The sequence below is a fragment of the Tauraco erythrolophus genome, chromosome 1 (assembly GCF_009769465.1).
Source record: "Tauraco erythrolophus isolate bTauEry1 chromosome 1, bTauEry1.pri, whole genome shotgun sequence".
Lineage (NCBI taxonomy): Eukaryota > Metazoa > Chordata > Aves > Musophagiformes > Musophagidae > Tauraco > Tauraco erythrolophus.
In genome coordinates this window covers 87,437,185-87,454,918 of record NC_141465.1, presented here as the reverse complement: position 1 = coordinate 87,454,918, position 17,734 = coordinate 87,437,185, and the positions used below count along the sequence as shown (strand labels likewise).

General features: G+C 38.3%; 1 protein-coding gene across 10 annotated transcripts in view; it reads right to left on the bottom strand.

The window, feature by feature from the left end:
- The window catches only part of RBM26 (RNA binding motif protein 26), a 60,153-nt gene extending 43,019 nt beyond the window's left edge, over positions 1-17,134 (bottom strand). For 9 of the 10 annotated variants that reach the window (XR_015222534.1, XM_086620103.1, XM_086620146.1 and 6 more), the window contains exons 1-5: positions 17,049-17,134; positions 3,146-3,264; positions 2,443-2,579; positions 1,493-1,581; positions 671-882 (exon numbers count right to left, since the gene is read on the bottom strand). Coding sequence is in view for 9 of the 10 variants with exons in the window: in XM_086620103.1 (XP_086476229.1) it covers positions 671-882; positions 1,493-1,581; positions 2,443-2,579; positions 3,146-3,264; positions 17,049-17,119 (628 nt within the window). In the remaining variant the exon portion in view is untranslated. Of the gene's footprint in view, positions 1-644; positions 883-1,492; positions 1,582-2,442; positions 2,580-3,145; positions 3,265-17,048 lie in introns of all 10 variants that reach the window. The other variant, XM_086620094.1, reaches the window with a different exon arrangement.
- Positions 17,135-17,734: the final 600 nt, after the last annotated feature.

Here is a 17,734-nt window from a genome sequence, read left to right as displayed (position 1 = left end):
TTTTTACCTCTACACCGTTTAAGACAGAGTAAAGACATAAAATGACTCACAATGCTCTGTTTCAATTTATCAGTAACAACATTGGGGGGGAAAAGCATTCTTTCCAGCTGAACAAACAGCTTTGTTTTTAAAGAAGTTTAAGTCAAAAAACTACTGTACTGAAGCCTTAAATCCTACAGATACGTGTGCACATGGCAAATATTTACTGTAATAATTTCAGCCCCTCCCTATGACCCCAAGAAGGGGACAAGACGAAAAGAACAGAGCTGTACTGTTCTGCTTGACAAGTTATTTGCTGTCAAACAGGTAATTTCTGCCAGTTCTACCTCCATAGACGGGTATTAATTTCTGTATCTTCCCAAACCAGATTCCGATTTTCCTAAAACTTAAGGAAACGCAATTAACTTGGATTTTTCTGTCTCTCTTACAACGTTGCTTAAAAGTGGCCAACACAGGTCAAAGGTATTAGAGAAGAACGGAGGGAAAGACGGGAGAAGCAGCACTGAAAACAATCACATAATCCTTATTTCCACAGAAAACGAAGCTAAATTTTAACAAAGAAAGAAGAACAATAGAGGAAATTTCGGTACATCTTAAACATAGTGTTTAAGTTTAGTGTCTAAATTTTGTAGGCAACATTCAGCATATTTTAGAGACCAACTGCTGGTACCTCTGCTTCGCGTTCTACTCCGGCTTCTGCTCCGGTCTCGATCTCGGTCCCGCAATCTCTCTTTGCTCCAACTCCTACTTCGACTCCTGCTGTAGCTCCGACTTCTCCCTCTTCTTCTGTTGTATCGATCCCTATAGGAATCTCTTCTGGGAGGATTTCGGTCATAATCTCTCTTCCGAGAACGTTCATCTTTTTTCCTTTCATCACGGCTTCTAAACAGGTAATTTTGTAGGTTAATTACAAGAGTAATGAAGTCATAATTTAAAACCTTAACTACCATTAAAAACCTCACGAAATAGCAATGGAAAATCAGAGAAAAGCTACAAATGGAATCTAACTACGGCCCTTTCTTTCTTCTCAGAAGACTTTTAAAATTCTTTTATTTGGTTTATGCATTTTACTTTTGACATTCGTAAGATTTTAAAACTTATGTAAAATTCTGTTTCCGCCCAATACAGCACCTTCTCCAAGTTGGAAATGCCAAAAAGGCAACAGTTACTGAAGGGAAGGCTTCTGAATTGAAATTATCACAATTCAGTCGCAACACTGAGCAGATTAAGTGTTGTAATATAAACCACAAATGAAACACAAAAATGAATCATAAAACTCAAATGTGATAGTTGTACACAACAGAGACAGTTTACACTGTCACTTATATACTCACCATTGAACTACATACGCATAAAAGCAATAAAAGTCTTAATTTTAAGCTTATTAGTTGACCATACAGGAAGAAAATATGGAATTTAGTAACAACATAAAAATCAAAATCCATCTGATTGCTGATGTATATAATACAAGAGGTTAAGCAAAACTTATTACCTGGTATCTCTGTAGCGAGAACTTGACTGAGGAGGGCTGTGATTTAATCTTCTAGAAAACTTTTTCTCTCGCTCTTCCTCTTTAACTATCTGAATTTAAAGCATACACATTATGTCAAAACATGAGTACACTATCATGGAGACTTCTGCACAATCAAATAAAACCAAAAAACTCAAAATGCTGAGCAAAGTCAGCAGTAACATTGAACTGAACGTTTTTGCATCTAATGCAATTAGAGAATCTTCGTGACGTATTAGATTTCTATTTCTACGAATATTCAAAGCACAAGGTGGGAGAAAATAAAGCAGAATAAGCAATCCTTATTGCGCAGCACTGAAAATACATCTGCTTTTGCTACAGGTGGACAAAAATTCACACTAAGGTGCAATGACGGATCTGGGAAGACATGAATATTCAACGATTGACATAGTAAGGTCTTATCTTCATCAGCAGGTTACCTGGTTCAGCTCACAGTTAAACACTTGCATACAGCCAAACCTAGGCCGATGTTGAAAAGGACAAACCTACTCTTCTGACTCAAAGAATAACATAAGTGCCTGTGTCAGAATGAGGATGTTATCTCGATCAAACAGCTGGAGGAATGGCAGCCTGGATTTATGCTGAATTAAAGGGCAGCATAACTACAACAGCAATTCTGAGTAAAGAACTAATGTAGGTTGTACTGCAACTCCCACACTACTCAATAACTTTATTTACATTTGCCTAGTCAGAATCAGTTTGGTCTACCCTTTAAGCACCCACTTATGTTTAGAAAAATTGTCCAGCACTACTCAACATACTAGGCCCAAAACTGGTATGTTTTAATGCTGTAGTATAAGTTTGGGAACTATTCTTAATAAATAAATAAATAAACACAATGTAGTTGAACTACATAAGTAAGCCAGAGGAAGGAGTTTAAAAGACAAATTTAAAATAAAATCAATGCCTACCTCTTCTTTTTTTGTCTCTTTTTCTTGGTGCTGAAAAAAATCTACTTTCAGGCTTCCTGACGATGGCTGTTCTGGTGGAGGTAGATAGCTTTTTGTATTCACAGCATCAAACAGTTTTTCCACAAATATCTGAGTTTCTAAAAGTAAAGAGTGTACAAATATTCATTATTCAAAACTTCAGCTAACGTTTGCTTCCAAAAGAAATAAATTTGGAAAAAAAAAAAAAAAAACAAACAACATTCACCAAAAAGTTAAAACAATTAAGAGTATTTTTTTAAGTACTCTGATGTTAATTTTATATTTAAAAAGGATATTTACAGAGTCAAGAAATACGTCAATAATGACAACATTTCATGAAGGTTTTCAATCATCAAATTATTTAATGTCTCTTAATAAAACATCTAGAAGAATATTTCTGGAATATATACAGAGTTTCAATACCTCTAATTCTGGCAATAACTCCTAACATTCGTAATTTTCTTCCAGGAATACCAATAGACACAAAACATATATCTAATACATGCATATTGTGCTACACACCTGTTTTATAAAACAAGTTATTTCATGAAAATTGAATTACATACTTCAAAGTAACAAATCTAATAAAGAGATAAATGCATGATTCTATGGCAAAAGATTGTTTGAATGAATTAAACAAGACAGACTATTCACTCAAGCTTAACTGTTATGACAAAGACCATACCTTTCTGAAGAAATACATCCAGCTGATCAACACACAGTGCCTTCAGTTCCTTTTCACTTTTATCCTTCTTTACCAAAGCCAGAACATATTTAGCTAGGGCAGATGGATCTGCATCACATCTGCAAATAGATTAATTAAAAAAAAATAAATCAAAGCAATTAAATTACAGAAGCTCATGTCTAAAGCTGGTACGATCAATACATATAGAGGACCAAAACCTTTCCTACCAAAGTAATTGAAAAACAATCAAGGGTATTTTTAAAGACAGAGTCCATATACGTAAGATGGTCCAGATATGTAAGAAAGTATCACCTTTCTTTTCCAGAGAAGCAACTGCCTAGCATATTTCCAAACAATATTCCACGGTGCACCTCACAGCAAACTAGAAAGAACTATTTAGACTGAAACAGCTCCAACTGCCTAATAGTCTTAAAAAAAAATTAAAAATATAATAAATACTCCCATGATTTTTCAATGATGAAATCAGTAATTCTGAGTGTAATACTAAGTGACTGTTAATGAGGAAAAGTCAGTCTACCTAATTACAAATGAATACAGTGATACAGTACAAGTGATTTATGCTATAAAAATATTGAGACTCTTAGAGAGACTTTTTATCTTAAATGTGTTTTTAGAGAATCTTACCACTACCTACATATGAACACCATAAAAAGCAGATTAAATGAAAACTCTTAATTTTGAAAGCATAAGGAAAAAGCGTTCATACAATATTATCACAGAAATCTCTGTAAGAGGTACACAGGCAATGAAGTGAAATTTAGGAGATAGTTTCCTGTTTTAGACATCTAAATTCAATCTAAAATTAAGCATGAAGCATTTCAGTGTAGAAGCTGGCCTCATGCACATCAATGAAGAATTCAGAACAGAGTAAGCAGTATATCCACATTAAGTAGAATATTATTTAATGTAATGGATATAATTTTATTATAATGTTTCACAAATAGTAATCTACAACAAACTTTGCAGCGCTGTTTTAGAGTAAAATCTGCCAAAGTAAGCGAGAATACTGCAGAAAGCCATTTCATGCTTCATAATTCAAAAACTAATTAAATGGTTAGACACTGCTTTATCAGGCAGAAGAGCAGCATTTTCTTATACTATTTAAGCCTGTTATTTAGCACAAACCAAAGGAAGACCTCAGACTCCACAAAACCAGGCAGGATTTAACACACACACACTGCTCATGCGATAGACAGCTAGCTTGAGTGGTGATCAAAGCTAACACTATTGTTTTAAAGAACTACAACAAGAGGAAAAAAATTGCACTGATGCACCTGAACTGTACATTCTTTCTAGAGAAAAATAACTTGAGAAGTAAAACTAAACTGTGGTCAGGGAGCAGCACTGAATGGGAATATCACACCAATGCTGTTCCAGCACTAGTCACTAGTCCACTAGTCACAACGATGGAATAAAACTGCAGTTCTCAATCTCTTCCACATTAAACCAAGTGATATTTCAATGCTGAAGCTTAATTATAAATCTGAATGTTGATCATTAAAAAAATATGCATTTTGGACACTGGGCAGAAGAAACCAAATCCTTCACCACATCATGAATTCTTCTCTCCAAAGAAGCTACCTCCTGCACAGCAAGCAACATCCTCCGTGCAAACACAGCCACTAAGAAAAAGCAGGTCTGTCAGCATCCATCCTCAGGGTAGCCTGGGCCCAGCACAGAGCGCTATGAAGTTAAAGGCCAAAGCTTCAAACATAACTCGGCATCCTCCAGAAAGCAGGCAATAGCAGAATTTCATGCTGTAAAAGCAACTGGAGCTGCTGGGGGACATATCACAGTATTCTGTATTAGTCTGCATTATTCATAGATACAGGAGATGGGAGCTTACAATCGGTTTACATTCCAGAAGAACCCATGCACACTAAACTGACAAAACGTAAATATATACTGCTAATCAAAAACCAGACTGCATACCAATTGAAAATTCTTCAAAAACGTTTTCCTTCAACTATCACATCTGTTTTTTCCCCGTTCAGATTTAAAAATCCTTTATCCAGAGGAAAAAGCTGTCTAAGCACAACGTCACCTTGGAAGCAGGTACACCAACAGCCTCCCGCAGCGAGAGCAGGACGACTGCATCGTCTCTTACGCTGCTAGCACGTGAGCACAGCATCCAAGCAGATCATCTGAAAGCCCGATGCTGAACAGTTTGTCACAGTCTGCAGTGAGGGTTCTCGCCCAGCAGAGCTCCCAGGAGACCCAAACACCAGCTAAGAGAAGTTTCCTAACTTCTCAATGCTTGAATTTGCAAAACTAATTTTTTTTTTTTTTTTTACTGTTCATAGAATCATAGAATGGTTAGGGCTGGAAGGGACCTTCAAAGGTCATCTAGTCCAACCCCCCTGCAACAAACAGGGTTATCTCCAACTAGATCAGGTTGCTCAGGGCCTCGTCCAACCGGGCCTTGAACGTCTCCAGGGATGGAGCATTCACCACCTCTCTGGGCAACCTGTTCCAGTGTTCTACAACTCTCATGGTAAAAAATTTTTTCCTAATATCCAACCTGAATCTACCTCCCTCTATTTTAAAACCATTACCCCTTGTCCTATCACAACAGGCCCTCCTGAACAGCCTCTCCCCATCTTTCTTGTAGGCCCTCTTGAGGTACTGGAAGACCGCTATAAGGTCACCCCGGAGCCTCCTCTTCTCCAGGCTGAACAGCCCCAACTCTTTCAGCCTGTCCTCATAGGAAAGGTGCTCCAGCCCTCTTATCATTCCTTAACGCAACTTCAACGTCACTACAGATTTGCAGTCCTCTCCCAGTTTCAAGCTGAATCATGCCTCAGAAAATTAGTGTGCTATTTTCATATTATTTATCTATGGTCATAACAGTAAAACAACTTGGGGGGAGACAAAATCTTTCTGGGGACACTCTTCATATAATAATCCTCAATTCTTTTCTTCTCCTTTCTACTCTTCACAAAAAACATTACAAGCTGACTTGACTTGTTTTACTTCAATTTCCACAAATTTGGTTCTAATCTGATAATATGATCAGAGTCAGCTGTTGCTGTTCAAAATCTGCTACAACTGACTTAAACAATGACACACGCACTCAAAATTATCTAGTGGAAAAAAAAGTCAGTTTATAAGACAAAAAAACCCCACTGCAGTTAGTGCTCCAGCTCCTACTATAGTGACTATACAACTACTTCATATTCAGTTTAAAGTAATTCCTCTCTCATGAGCAAGGTAGAAAATGGAACACCTTGTCTGGAAAGCCACTTAGACTCCAAAAAGTGTAACAAAAAAATAAATCAAAAACACCCAAAACCCAAACAAAAAAAAACTTGCTTAAAAATAACAAACAATTAGCGCTTTCCTCTCTCCTCTCCCAGTTACGATTTTGGAAATCTTAGCAATATTGTCCACCCCAGAACGACCTCAGAATTTCAATCCATCCACCCAACTCCAAGAAACTCTACAGAAAATATCCTCAATAAAAATGTACATAAATATACTTTTAATTTCCAAAATACATAATCACTTTCTCCTGTGGCACTGCCTTTGCATTTATCACTCTGTATGCGATACAACCACATATGAACAACACAAAACAATCATACAGAATTCTATTATTATTATTTAATATGCCAGAGTAGAAATTCCCCTGTACACAACAGAAGAACTTACATGCTTTCAAGTTAAAACTCTATTTATTTTGGCTATTCAACAAATACTATTTTTTAAGAAATAATAACAGACTAATTACTTAAAATTGATGCTAATTAAGCAATAATGAATACAGTGCATTTTGTGGTAGAGTGGGATGGAGAAAATGTTTCTGTGAATTGACAGTATGATTTTAGGTAATTTCTTTTCACTTTTTTAAATTAAATTGGTAATGGTCTTTATGCAGCAGAAGGCTGACCTCCTTTTTTATGTACTAACTTGAAACATAAGTCTCCTCTTCTATATCTGCTGTTCAAGGCTTGAAAAAACACACAAACTGATCGTTTCCTCCACACTATTGTGAAGACGATGCTTGTTTCTGTAGCTAGTTTTAGACAGATTTAATAAGGTTATACTCTGATCTTTTACTGCTTTTCAGACTCTTATAAAATGCCTTTTTTTTTATTAAAGATGATGCTAAAACTAAACTGCTAACAATGTGAAGTTGTGGAAAAGAAGAATAACTGGTCTCATGAAGTAAAAAACATTTAAACTTTACAGAACTGTGAGCACAGGAGGTCTGCCTAAAAATTTCTGTTCTTTATAGCTATTAGAGTTCTGGATATTAGAGTTCACGGTTTTGTTCAGGAGAGAGTTGCTTTTTTTAAAGCAATTCCTTTCTACTTTTTCATTCAAACTGAATTCTGAAATGTTGTCTATAAATTCTTCATCCTTTGGTTTAGTGAAAATCTGCTGGTTTGGATTATAGGGGCCTTGAGGTTTTTCTGATAAACAAATGCAGATGTTCTCCAAGTTTGACAGTATTTTCTTACAGAACAGCAGCCTTTGTGTATGAATAATATGCAATATGCTCACTGTATCTTTGTTGTGCATATATCAATTTTTCACCCATTTTGAGCTCGTTTTATCAGTTTTTCTAAACCTCTCTGTCTTGTATTTTATGCTGTTACAATCGACATTGTTCTACTAAGTGATGTTACCTTAAAAAAAAACAGGAAAGGCACCCATGCTGATGGCAGCAAAAAAGAGGATAAAACAAAGATCTATACAGTATATATCATGCTAAACTCTTGCAGAACATAACATTAGTAGAGAAAGGTCCTTAACTGACAATTCAGAAAAATGAGAAAAATCAGAATACCACCTAGAAATTTCAAATAGACTAAGTTGCATTCAAAATTTAAAACAAATTTATATTTCAATTCTAGTGCTTACTGCATGATACACACTTTCAGTTGCTAGACACAGGTCTGAATCCTTAGCTTAATTTGTATATGCTGCAGTATACCACAGACCTGAGCATAAATGGAATCTATGCATTACAAGTGTGACAGAAATTTAGACATAACTTCATTCTTATGCTAAAATTTGGCTACTAGAAAAACGTTCACATGCATTTAAACACGTAAAACATTTCTCAACTTTCAATCCCATATTTACATTCCCTCAACTTTTTGTAGGCATATGCCACAAGCAGTAATAAGCATCAGTAATCATATCAACCTCTTCTCCTGTTTTAACAAAAACAAAAACCAATTGGCACAAGTAATCTGAACTCAATTCCACTGCAGCAAGTGCATCCCAGTGCCTGCTACAGGTTAAACATCACAGCATGTTTTCTTATACCCACTTTCCGAATATATGATCCTACCCCGTAGTGCTAAATGTTTTTACCTCTAGTAATGCTTTTTTGCAGAGTCTGTACTCTTACCAGTCAGCGAATATGCAGTGTCTACTGCTCTACATTAAACCGGGAACATTGCTCTGGTAATCGTTCTTTAACAAAAAGTATTTAATAGAAAGGCATAGATGGAAGAATTCTCTGGCTAGAGCTGCACATGTTCTTCAGAGAATGATCCAGGTATCTCCAACTGCTAACCACCAGACAAAAGCTTCAAAAAGGAAACACACGCTCATTCAAATATTTTGTTCAATTGTAGGAGCAAGAGTTCACAATCACAACAAACCTCATGGAAAAGTTCAAAATTCCTGTTTCAAAATCCTTTGTTTCTGATCTCATCTGGTTTTAAAGTTATTATTCAAAATTACCATTTCAAATAAAGTAAATAAAGCAGAAGTAGAAAGCCGAAGTTGTTATAAGTAAATTTCAGCCTTGAATATAAATATTTTTTTAAATAATGTATGTTTGAGAAAGGGAAAGTAATTCGGCTGAAGAGGACTCCCTTCACTGTACAGCCTTTTTTTTTTCTAATTGAATACCTTCTAATTCATTGAACACCACTCAATCCATCCGTTTCCAATACTCAGATTTACATATTTTAAACTATAAAATACTAAACATGTTCTGAGAACTCACTTCGATTTTTATAATCAATACAATTACAGGCATCGGCCTTAACTTACAAGTTCAGTGCACACGAAACACACATTAAAGTTGTTCACAAAAAAATTATACTGGTGTAGCTGTACATACAAAACCCCTTATTAATGACAGAGCTTATACAGACTTAGAAAAACTTCGTTAAAATAGCTAAAAGTAATTCAACAAGGCAGATAAGCTAAACTAGCAAAATACCTTTGTACACAAATATCATATAAAAAAGATTTTAAAACATATTGAATAGAAGCATACAGTAAATATCGCTCAAGCCTTAAGAGAAAATATACACAAACTTTGAATATAGTATGCTGAGGACTTACTCTGACAGGTTAGTGCCTATGAATATGTTTAAGTATCAGTACAAAGCCACATTAAAATGAAAGAAAAACATGCTGTTTGAGTATTTTTAATGTAAAAGATATCAAAAGGAAGGCAGATCTGAAAGGCTCTGTCAGACTAAATATTCCACCACCAACTGAGAACTTTAGGCATGCCTTCCCAACAGGGCCCTGAACTCTCTACTAGGTAAATACTGAACATAAGGCCACTGGGACTCCTGTTACAATATTCACGCTGACAGAAAAAAAAAAAAAAAAAAAAAAAAAAAAAGGCAGTAAATCCCTGATGAATTCTTAAACCAAGAGAAGGAGGAAGAAATGCAAGGAATTAAAAAACAGCAAGCAGATGCACGAATGACAGCTGCAAAGTTGATGAGAACATACCTGGAAAAAAATCACACATTTAAAAAGCCCATCCTACTCCAGCCTAACTTCCTTGAATAACGTATTCCAACATGACACAGTACAGAATGACTAAAGATATATATTCTAGGTATCCTACACACATACCAAGCTGAAGCCTTTTAAAGTATTAACTAATTAGCTCAAGGAAAGGTCTGAAATATCTAAACCCAGACATTTTCCTCTCAGAAAAAACTACATCTCCAGTGCTATGAAGTTCCTCATGCTGTAATTCATCATTTAAGTCAGTTCTTAATAAGTGAAGTGGCCACTTTGGAGTCTTAAAAAAGTAGTTATTTCTGGTCATGTTTTTAAAAGTAGTATCTACAGTATGTGGTGCAGACCTGGTACTACAGTGCTGTAGTAAACACTACAGAAATCACAAGAGGATAATCCTTTATTTTGCTAAAAATCTCACTAGCATGGCAAAACAAACCGCTGCTTAAATTTTACAGTTATTAGACAACTCGACCATTACATAGAAAATTAATTGGATTTTTTAAGCTTTTTGGCAATATAACTTAATTCATACTTCTCCACATGCCTTTTCTATGGAAAAAAAATCTAGCCTTCCAAAGTCTACTCTCTGGTGAAATGTTTGGCAAACGTATGCAAATTCCCAAAGGGAGATATACATAAGCAGTGTTTAACCATAGGGTATGTAACCTTTTTACCATTTGGGAAAAAAAAAAAAAATCCATGCTGAAGCTGTCAAACTAATCTGACAGTCTTCACAAAATGAACACAGCTATTCACTTATGGGAAAGAGTGTGCTTGCAGGAGGGAAAGGAGTGAGAACAGAAAAGAAACTTTCATAAACTCTGCTTGTAACAAAACCTTAACTAACTTCTTAACTTCAGATATATTTCATCCCATTTATTTCAAGCTAATGCCAAGATCCTCAATCTGGAATTCATTTTGGACATGGCTAGTGCACACACACTACCTTTTTAAAACAATAAGAGAAGCTACATGAGGGGTTTTTTCCTTCATTTTTTAAAATGAATGTACAGACAAAAAGGTGCTGCAAGACCTGAAACCAGTTCCTTGATAAACTTAAAGTACTACAATACACTGAAACCACAAAAGCATGTCTCAAGTCCTCCAGGCAGTGAATGATCTTTCTACAAAGGAAATAACATGCAGGTGCATGTTATTTGTCCTACTCTAATCCTGGGAATTTACAACCTAAATTTCAGTCTAGGTTTGTTGCCTAAAGATTAATATTTATAATTCTCTAGAATACCACTCAGTTCTTGACATTAACCAAGGTGGACATGGTTATGTTTGAAGGCTGAGAGACATGCTTTGTATTTGCAGCGCTGAGTGGGTGCAGAAAAATGTACGTTGCATATTGGGCAGAGCAGCTAGTGTAATTTAGGCAGTTGTACCATTCTGTTGTGTAGCTACTAAAAAAAAAAAATCTATAAAAACTTAGTGTTCAATAAGTAAAATGAATGACAGACTCATTCAGGAAGACTCAACTTTTATCTTGAGACACCACAGTAGATGAGAAGGATCACTCTTATAATGCTCACTTTCATTAATTCTTTAACAGTACTTAAAGTAATAGAAACACACTGAAGAACGCAACAGCCTCCAATGCTGTTACATAAGTTCCTGATGTCATTACAATAGTTCTAAATGATCAGGGTACCCAGATCTGACATGTTCATACAGCTGCAACCAGTAATCGGCAGCTTAAAATGCCACCTCTCGGTTCAAGGCAGCTCGCAGGAGGCACAACAGCTGTCAGCCTGCTGGTCGTCCAACACACATTCAACGCAGAACGCAAATACCGTCCTAGTGCCTCCCTGACTTGCAATGCAGCCAAAGGGTTCCATTTCGCTGCTGATGTTCAGTGTACGAACAAGAAAGGTTTCCTGTAACAGGAATAATTTTCTCCTCTTCGTTTTTTGCCTTCAACCTTACCTTACAGTACCAATATTTTAATTCTATCATAGTATTTTTACACAGAAGCTTAGCAGTACCAGCACTCTAAGTTAAGAACATTGATTTCTCGAATACAGTAGCTCTCCAGGAGTCAGGTGAACAAAATACCAAGTTTCATAACAGATGCAGAAGAGTCATTTCCTACCATTAAGAGAGGGACATACCGATGACAGGTATTTGTGCTTTATTTATCTTAGTTATAAATAGCTTAATGTAAAATGTTAACGGAGTAAGTGAAATGAAGAGAAATACCTATTCCTTTTGAACTTCTTAGGAAGTTTCCTGGGAAACGAGACTGAAACTTCCTGGTGGGCCAGTGAGTGCTCCTGGTAGGATGGTGCGCCACACGTTTGTGGAAAGGAATCATGAAATTTTCCATTTTTACTTATTCTATTCTTCTATTCTTATTTCTATTCTTTCAGTATCCTGGCTTATTAGCACATTCCTTACACCATTATCAAACCTTTCTTATTCACTACCTTTCTTAAGTAACTAGGTGAAGCTAACTAACCAGTAATGTATTAGAAATGAAGCAAAGATCCAAACTGCCAAAAAAACATGATGAGCTTTAACAATGAAAGGTTGAAAAGCACGACAAACAAAAATAGAACAGTGCAGGCAGAACTGAATACCGGAGCACACTGTTTGCCATAAAATATTCCAATTATAAATATACTCAAAAAAACCCCACTACAACCTGGTGTAGTGGAGGGTTTCCGTGCCCATGGCAGGGGGGTTGGAACTAGATGATCTTTGAGGTCCCTTCCAACTCTAACCATTCTATGATTTGGATTTTATTCCCTCTGACGTAAACAGTTACAATACTATGATCACTTACACAATCTACCAATGCAAAAAACCTTTCCATTTTAATGAGGTATGCTTAAATAGTGCATAAACATTGGGTTAGATATTTTTTCATCTTCCTTGCAAGTTCAATTTAGTACACAAATGTAAATACAGCGAAGTGGCAAAAACTAGATACAGAAGCCTTAATCAAGTTGTAAGTAAAATTCAGTGGGCCAGCAGAAGTTTTTAATTACATTTATTTTACACAAAGTAATTAAAAACAAGAAAATTTTCCACTGTAAAAAATTAGGGCAAGGGGGAGAACATTACAATGTCTCACAAGGCAAAACGATGAATGCAGAATTAGTACAAAAGAACTAATTTTTTCACAAGTAAAGATTCAAATAAATTCAAGAAAAAAAAATGAAAAAGAAATCCCTGCTTGGAACTCTGCCAAGCCAGATCCTGATATTCCAGCAAGTATTATATACACAGTTTTTACAGAATCTGGAATGAACTTGCAGAAAAGAAACGAATCGCAATAGATATGGCTCAGTGAAGACCATGTTACTACATAAATTAGAAATGAATGACAGATCTAAGGTTATATTCCAAGTGTAACATATTTTCAAACACTTTACAGAAGCCATGCTATGGAAAAGAAAAAGTGTAGAACACTAAAAATGAAGCATACTACTGTCTGCAGGCAAGGAAGACAACTGTTGACAAATACACTCTTTACAGAGCAGGCTGGAGTTGAAAACACAAGATAGTTCTAGTCAAATACAGAGCAGCCACAGCACAAAAACAACTCCTCCTGTCACTTTGTTTACACTGAGACTACATTAACACAGATACACCTGTAAAGGTTCTGTGTGCATATTTATTAATTCTCTGAATACCAAACTGAGCTGCTCAAAGAGTTATTTCCAAAACCACACAAGCAGCCTCTCTTTGGAGAAGTGTAGGAAGTTGCTAGAGAACTACCACCCCTCAAGCAGAGCTGGACTGTGTAAATACTCCAGTATGGTAGTAGCATTTGCAGTTTCTGCCTCACTGCAACATGACCGAATTCAGGTAAGAAGAATTTGTACAAAGGATCACCAAGCCTTAGTCAAAAGCATGAGAGCAGTCCAAAACAAACAAACGAACCAACCCAACAACCCACGACAAACAAACAAAAAATTCCAACACTTAAATCCTCCCTCATCCCTCTCCTCCAAACAGTCTTGTCTATTAACAGTGTTTCCCAGAAGCACTGTGTGAAAGCAATCCAACAACCAAATGATGTCTAGTCCATACGATTACGTAACACACTTGTTTCAGAACACTGAAAAGCATTCTTGCTAATGTTTTAAAATAGTTTAAAGATAAAACCTCATGATAAAATGAAACAATCTCTATGGATACTGCTGTCTTCTAGTTCTGAAACATCATGTCTCAGAAGCACACCTACTATGGCCTTTGGATCAAGCTATTCAGCCTGATTAAAAACTGCTAGCTACTCGGAAAATAAAGCATGTTCTAACTACTCAGTTGTAAATATTTAGCACATAAATATATACCAATGGACATATGTATAAAATTTATTTATGTATCTTCTTAAACACGCTCTCCCTTTAAAACTACCCAACACCACCTCCATAACGGTCTAATACAGTGGTGTCTTCCTCAGCCTGGTTAGGAAATTCGTCTGCCTATCTTGCAGCTAAAGGTTTCTGAAAGAGCTACGAGATAAAAACAGTTGGCACAGTTTTTTATTTTATTAAAAGGAAAAGGCAAGTAAAAAAATATTTTCAGACTATGGTAACACCTCCAGACAACCAGCACTTCGGGCCTCATTGTACTGGTACTGCACCAGCAGCAGTTACTTCTTTTCAAGAAACTTCTTCAGAAGTAAGTGCATACTAAAATTTTGATACAGCCAGAAGCTATGGCTGTAGGCACGTATTTCAGACAGCTGAGATCAGAAGCAGTTCCAAGAGTATTTGACTGCTAGGAAATGACAATACTTCTCCACCAATTCCAACATTTATTGGAATAATGCAGTTACATAGGACTCTGCACAAAACTCAATGACAGTTGAATTTCACGGTCCCTGCTGGTTTGTTTCCTCCCAAATCCAAAAATTCAGAGAACTCAACTTCCTCCAGGTCAGCAATTCCCTACTTGACAACATAGTTTTCCAGTATGAGAACCACATTTGAACTGCTCACACACTACATTTAACAGAAACACGTTGGTCCTCTTAGTACTAAAAAGCAGAAAATTGCACTGATCGCAAAAGCTGAAAATGCCAATTTCACCCTTTAACCGCTGATTATCACTAGCAGATATCACAGTGCAATATGAAAACAAATAGAGAAACATAGAACAACCTGAGTTTGCTACCAGAATAAGAAGTTACTGCTCTGCATCACTAATAAAGATGCTTGAGGAGAGAGACTGAAGAACGATACTGACCTCCAGCTAAATAGTATCTGGCAAACTTTCAACACTTCTTATGTTGTGAATAGGAAACTTTTATTATTCACTGGTGAAAGTTAAACTTCAGCTCCTCATGCATAACAATCAAGAAAGAGTAGAAAAACTGTATAAATATATGTTGGATACAGATCTGCAAAATCTAAAGAACCTAATGTATTAATTCAATAAAGGGATTTTTAAGTCAGCCACTAGTGGACTTCCAGTTTCAGATTTCACAGAATATAAAAACGCTCCCAATAAACTGTTCAAAGCTAACATAGTCAATCTCCAGCTGCTGACCAACTGAGAGGTAAGTACGATTTATCAAATTATCACCACGTATTTTGGAAATGACAAAATTCTCCGAAGTTAAATATTGTCTGTTCCAAGCCTCTTGACTAGCACACTCCAAATACTGATCTCAAACTGCTGATTGTCATTAACAGACTATTAATGAAAGCAAGCATCCAGAGCCTAAGAGGGAGCATTCTGCACCAGAGGACTAACTGCATCTATTACTACAGAACACAATATGCCCTGTTATTCTAGTGTTACCTTATCAATGTGCTCTGTTATTCTAATATTACACTACATTGGCCCAAGAGGAAGATTAATTCACCTTCTGAAAACTACACCTTTAAAAGAAGATGATGCTTTTTCTTTTGCAAATAAAAAAAAATAAAATCCTACCACAGTCTTAATGATCAAACCTTTTATATAAAGGCACTCAGCCTTATTTGCTGCAGGCCTAATTCAAAGTCCACTGAAATTAAGTTCAAGACTCATCTACTTACACGTGGTTTGGATTAGGCCCTATGGAAAAAAAAGAACACCACACACCCCCACGCCAAAACACAAGTGAAGCTCTCCTAAAGACGTCCCAGCATTTTATAACTTCTTCAAGTTACTTCAGCATAAGCTGTACAAACTATACATGTAAATATATATACTTAAATAATGGCTACAGAGGCCATAAAGCAGACTTTTTTTTTCCCATTTGATAGCATTGGAGTAAAACTGATAGTGGCTGAACACCTCAGAATAAAAGTTATTAACAGAATTAATTTATAAGTTCTAGTTCTACTGACTCAAATCAAGCCCCAGCAATCTAATTCAGACATGTTAAAATGGTGTTTCAGAATGACAAATCAAGTGCATGCTTTCATTTAAAACGTTTATAGACACCATCCCTCCAGAAGACGAAACCTTGAAAACCAAGTTCACGTCTCAGTTCCACTAAAACATCATTCAGAGAAGGAAGACATGGACTATTTGCAGAAGAGCCCCAAACTACTCACACGAATGTTACCCTTAGAGGCCAAACAGGTATTCACAAAAAGACAAATTATTCTCTGCGGCTCCTATTCCCGAGCACTCTATTGATGCAGTTTTTATTCAGCGGGAGGAAAACAAGAGACCGTCAAATATCAAAAAAAAACAGCTGAGGACGATGTGCGACGAGTCCATGGGAAACGCTACTGGGAAGATCCCAGGATCCCGGAAAACGTCCCAGTGGTACCTGAGCTGTCGGGGAGAAGGTCACTGGACAGGGCGGCAGGCCATGGTTATTAATCTGGCCTCTACAGGGGCTGAGAGCAGGCAACAGTGAGCTGCACATGCAGACGCGTTATCTCCCGCTTACCCTGGGCTACAAAGGGAAAGACGAACGCGGTCGCTAGGGGGGGAAGCTGCATCCTCTAGAGAAAGACGGTCCTACCTCGCAGCCGAGGACGGCGCCGGGAGAGCGGGGGAACGACGTAGCCCCGCGGGGCCCCCACAGAAGAGGGCACCCCAGGAGAAGGGCACTGCGAGGGCATCTCCCGGGATGCCCTCACCAGCCTCTCCGGCACTGCGTTTCCCTCCCCTGAGGATCCCCGCCTTTTCCAAGGGAAGGTTTATTTCGGAGGGGGAGAGGGAAAGAGGATGGGTCACGGCTACTCACATGGGCTCCAAGGTTTTGCTGAGCCAGGATTTCAGCGCCTCGAAGTTTTCTATGATCATTTTAACCACCATCCAGAGCGGCCCGGGCCCCCCGCCTCCCCGGCAGCAGCAGCAACAACGGCGGCGGGGTCCGCGCCGCCCCGCCGGCCGGCACCCCGGCTCCCGCCGCGCCTGCCCCCACTCGCCGAGGCCGCAGCCGCCTCCCGGTTCGGCAGAGGCCGCCTGGCAGGGGCCGGAGGCCCAGCGCCACGAAGGGGGCGGAACCAGCCGAGCGGCGGCTGCTCCCCGAGGGCCCCGCTCTCGCCGCTCCTCGCCCGGGGAAGCGCGGTACCGGCCGCTCCGCAGTTTCCCCCCGCCTCAGCAGCGGGCGGAGGGCAGCGCATCCAACGGGCCCGACGAGCGGTGGGCCCCGAAGGCGGCTCGGAAACGCACCGCCCCCCGTTCTCCCCTCAGCCGCAGAGGCAGACGGTGCGAGCGAACGAGCAGGTAAGATGGCGGCGCCCCGTTGTCGCGAGAATAAGAATCTCGCGAGGGCGGGCGGTGCGCGGGGGCTGCCGGGAGGCGGGACGGGGCTGGGCGGGGAGAGGACGCGGGAACGGTGGTGCTGGGGTGTGGAGTGCGGTTGCCGTTGGCGTAACCTGGGTGGTGGAGGGTGGTAGAGACCTGTTGCCGCCCTCCGTGAGGGGA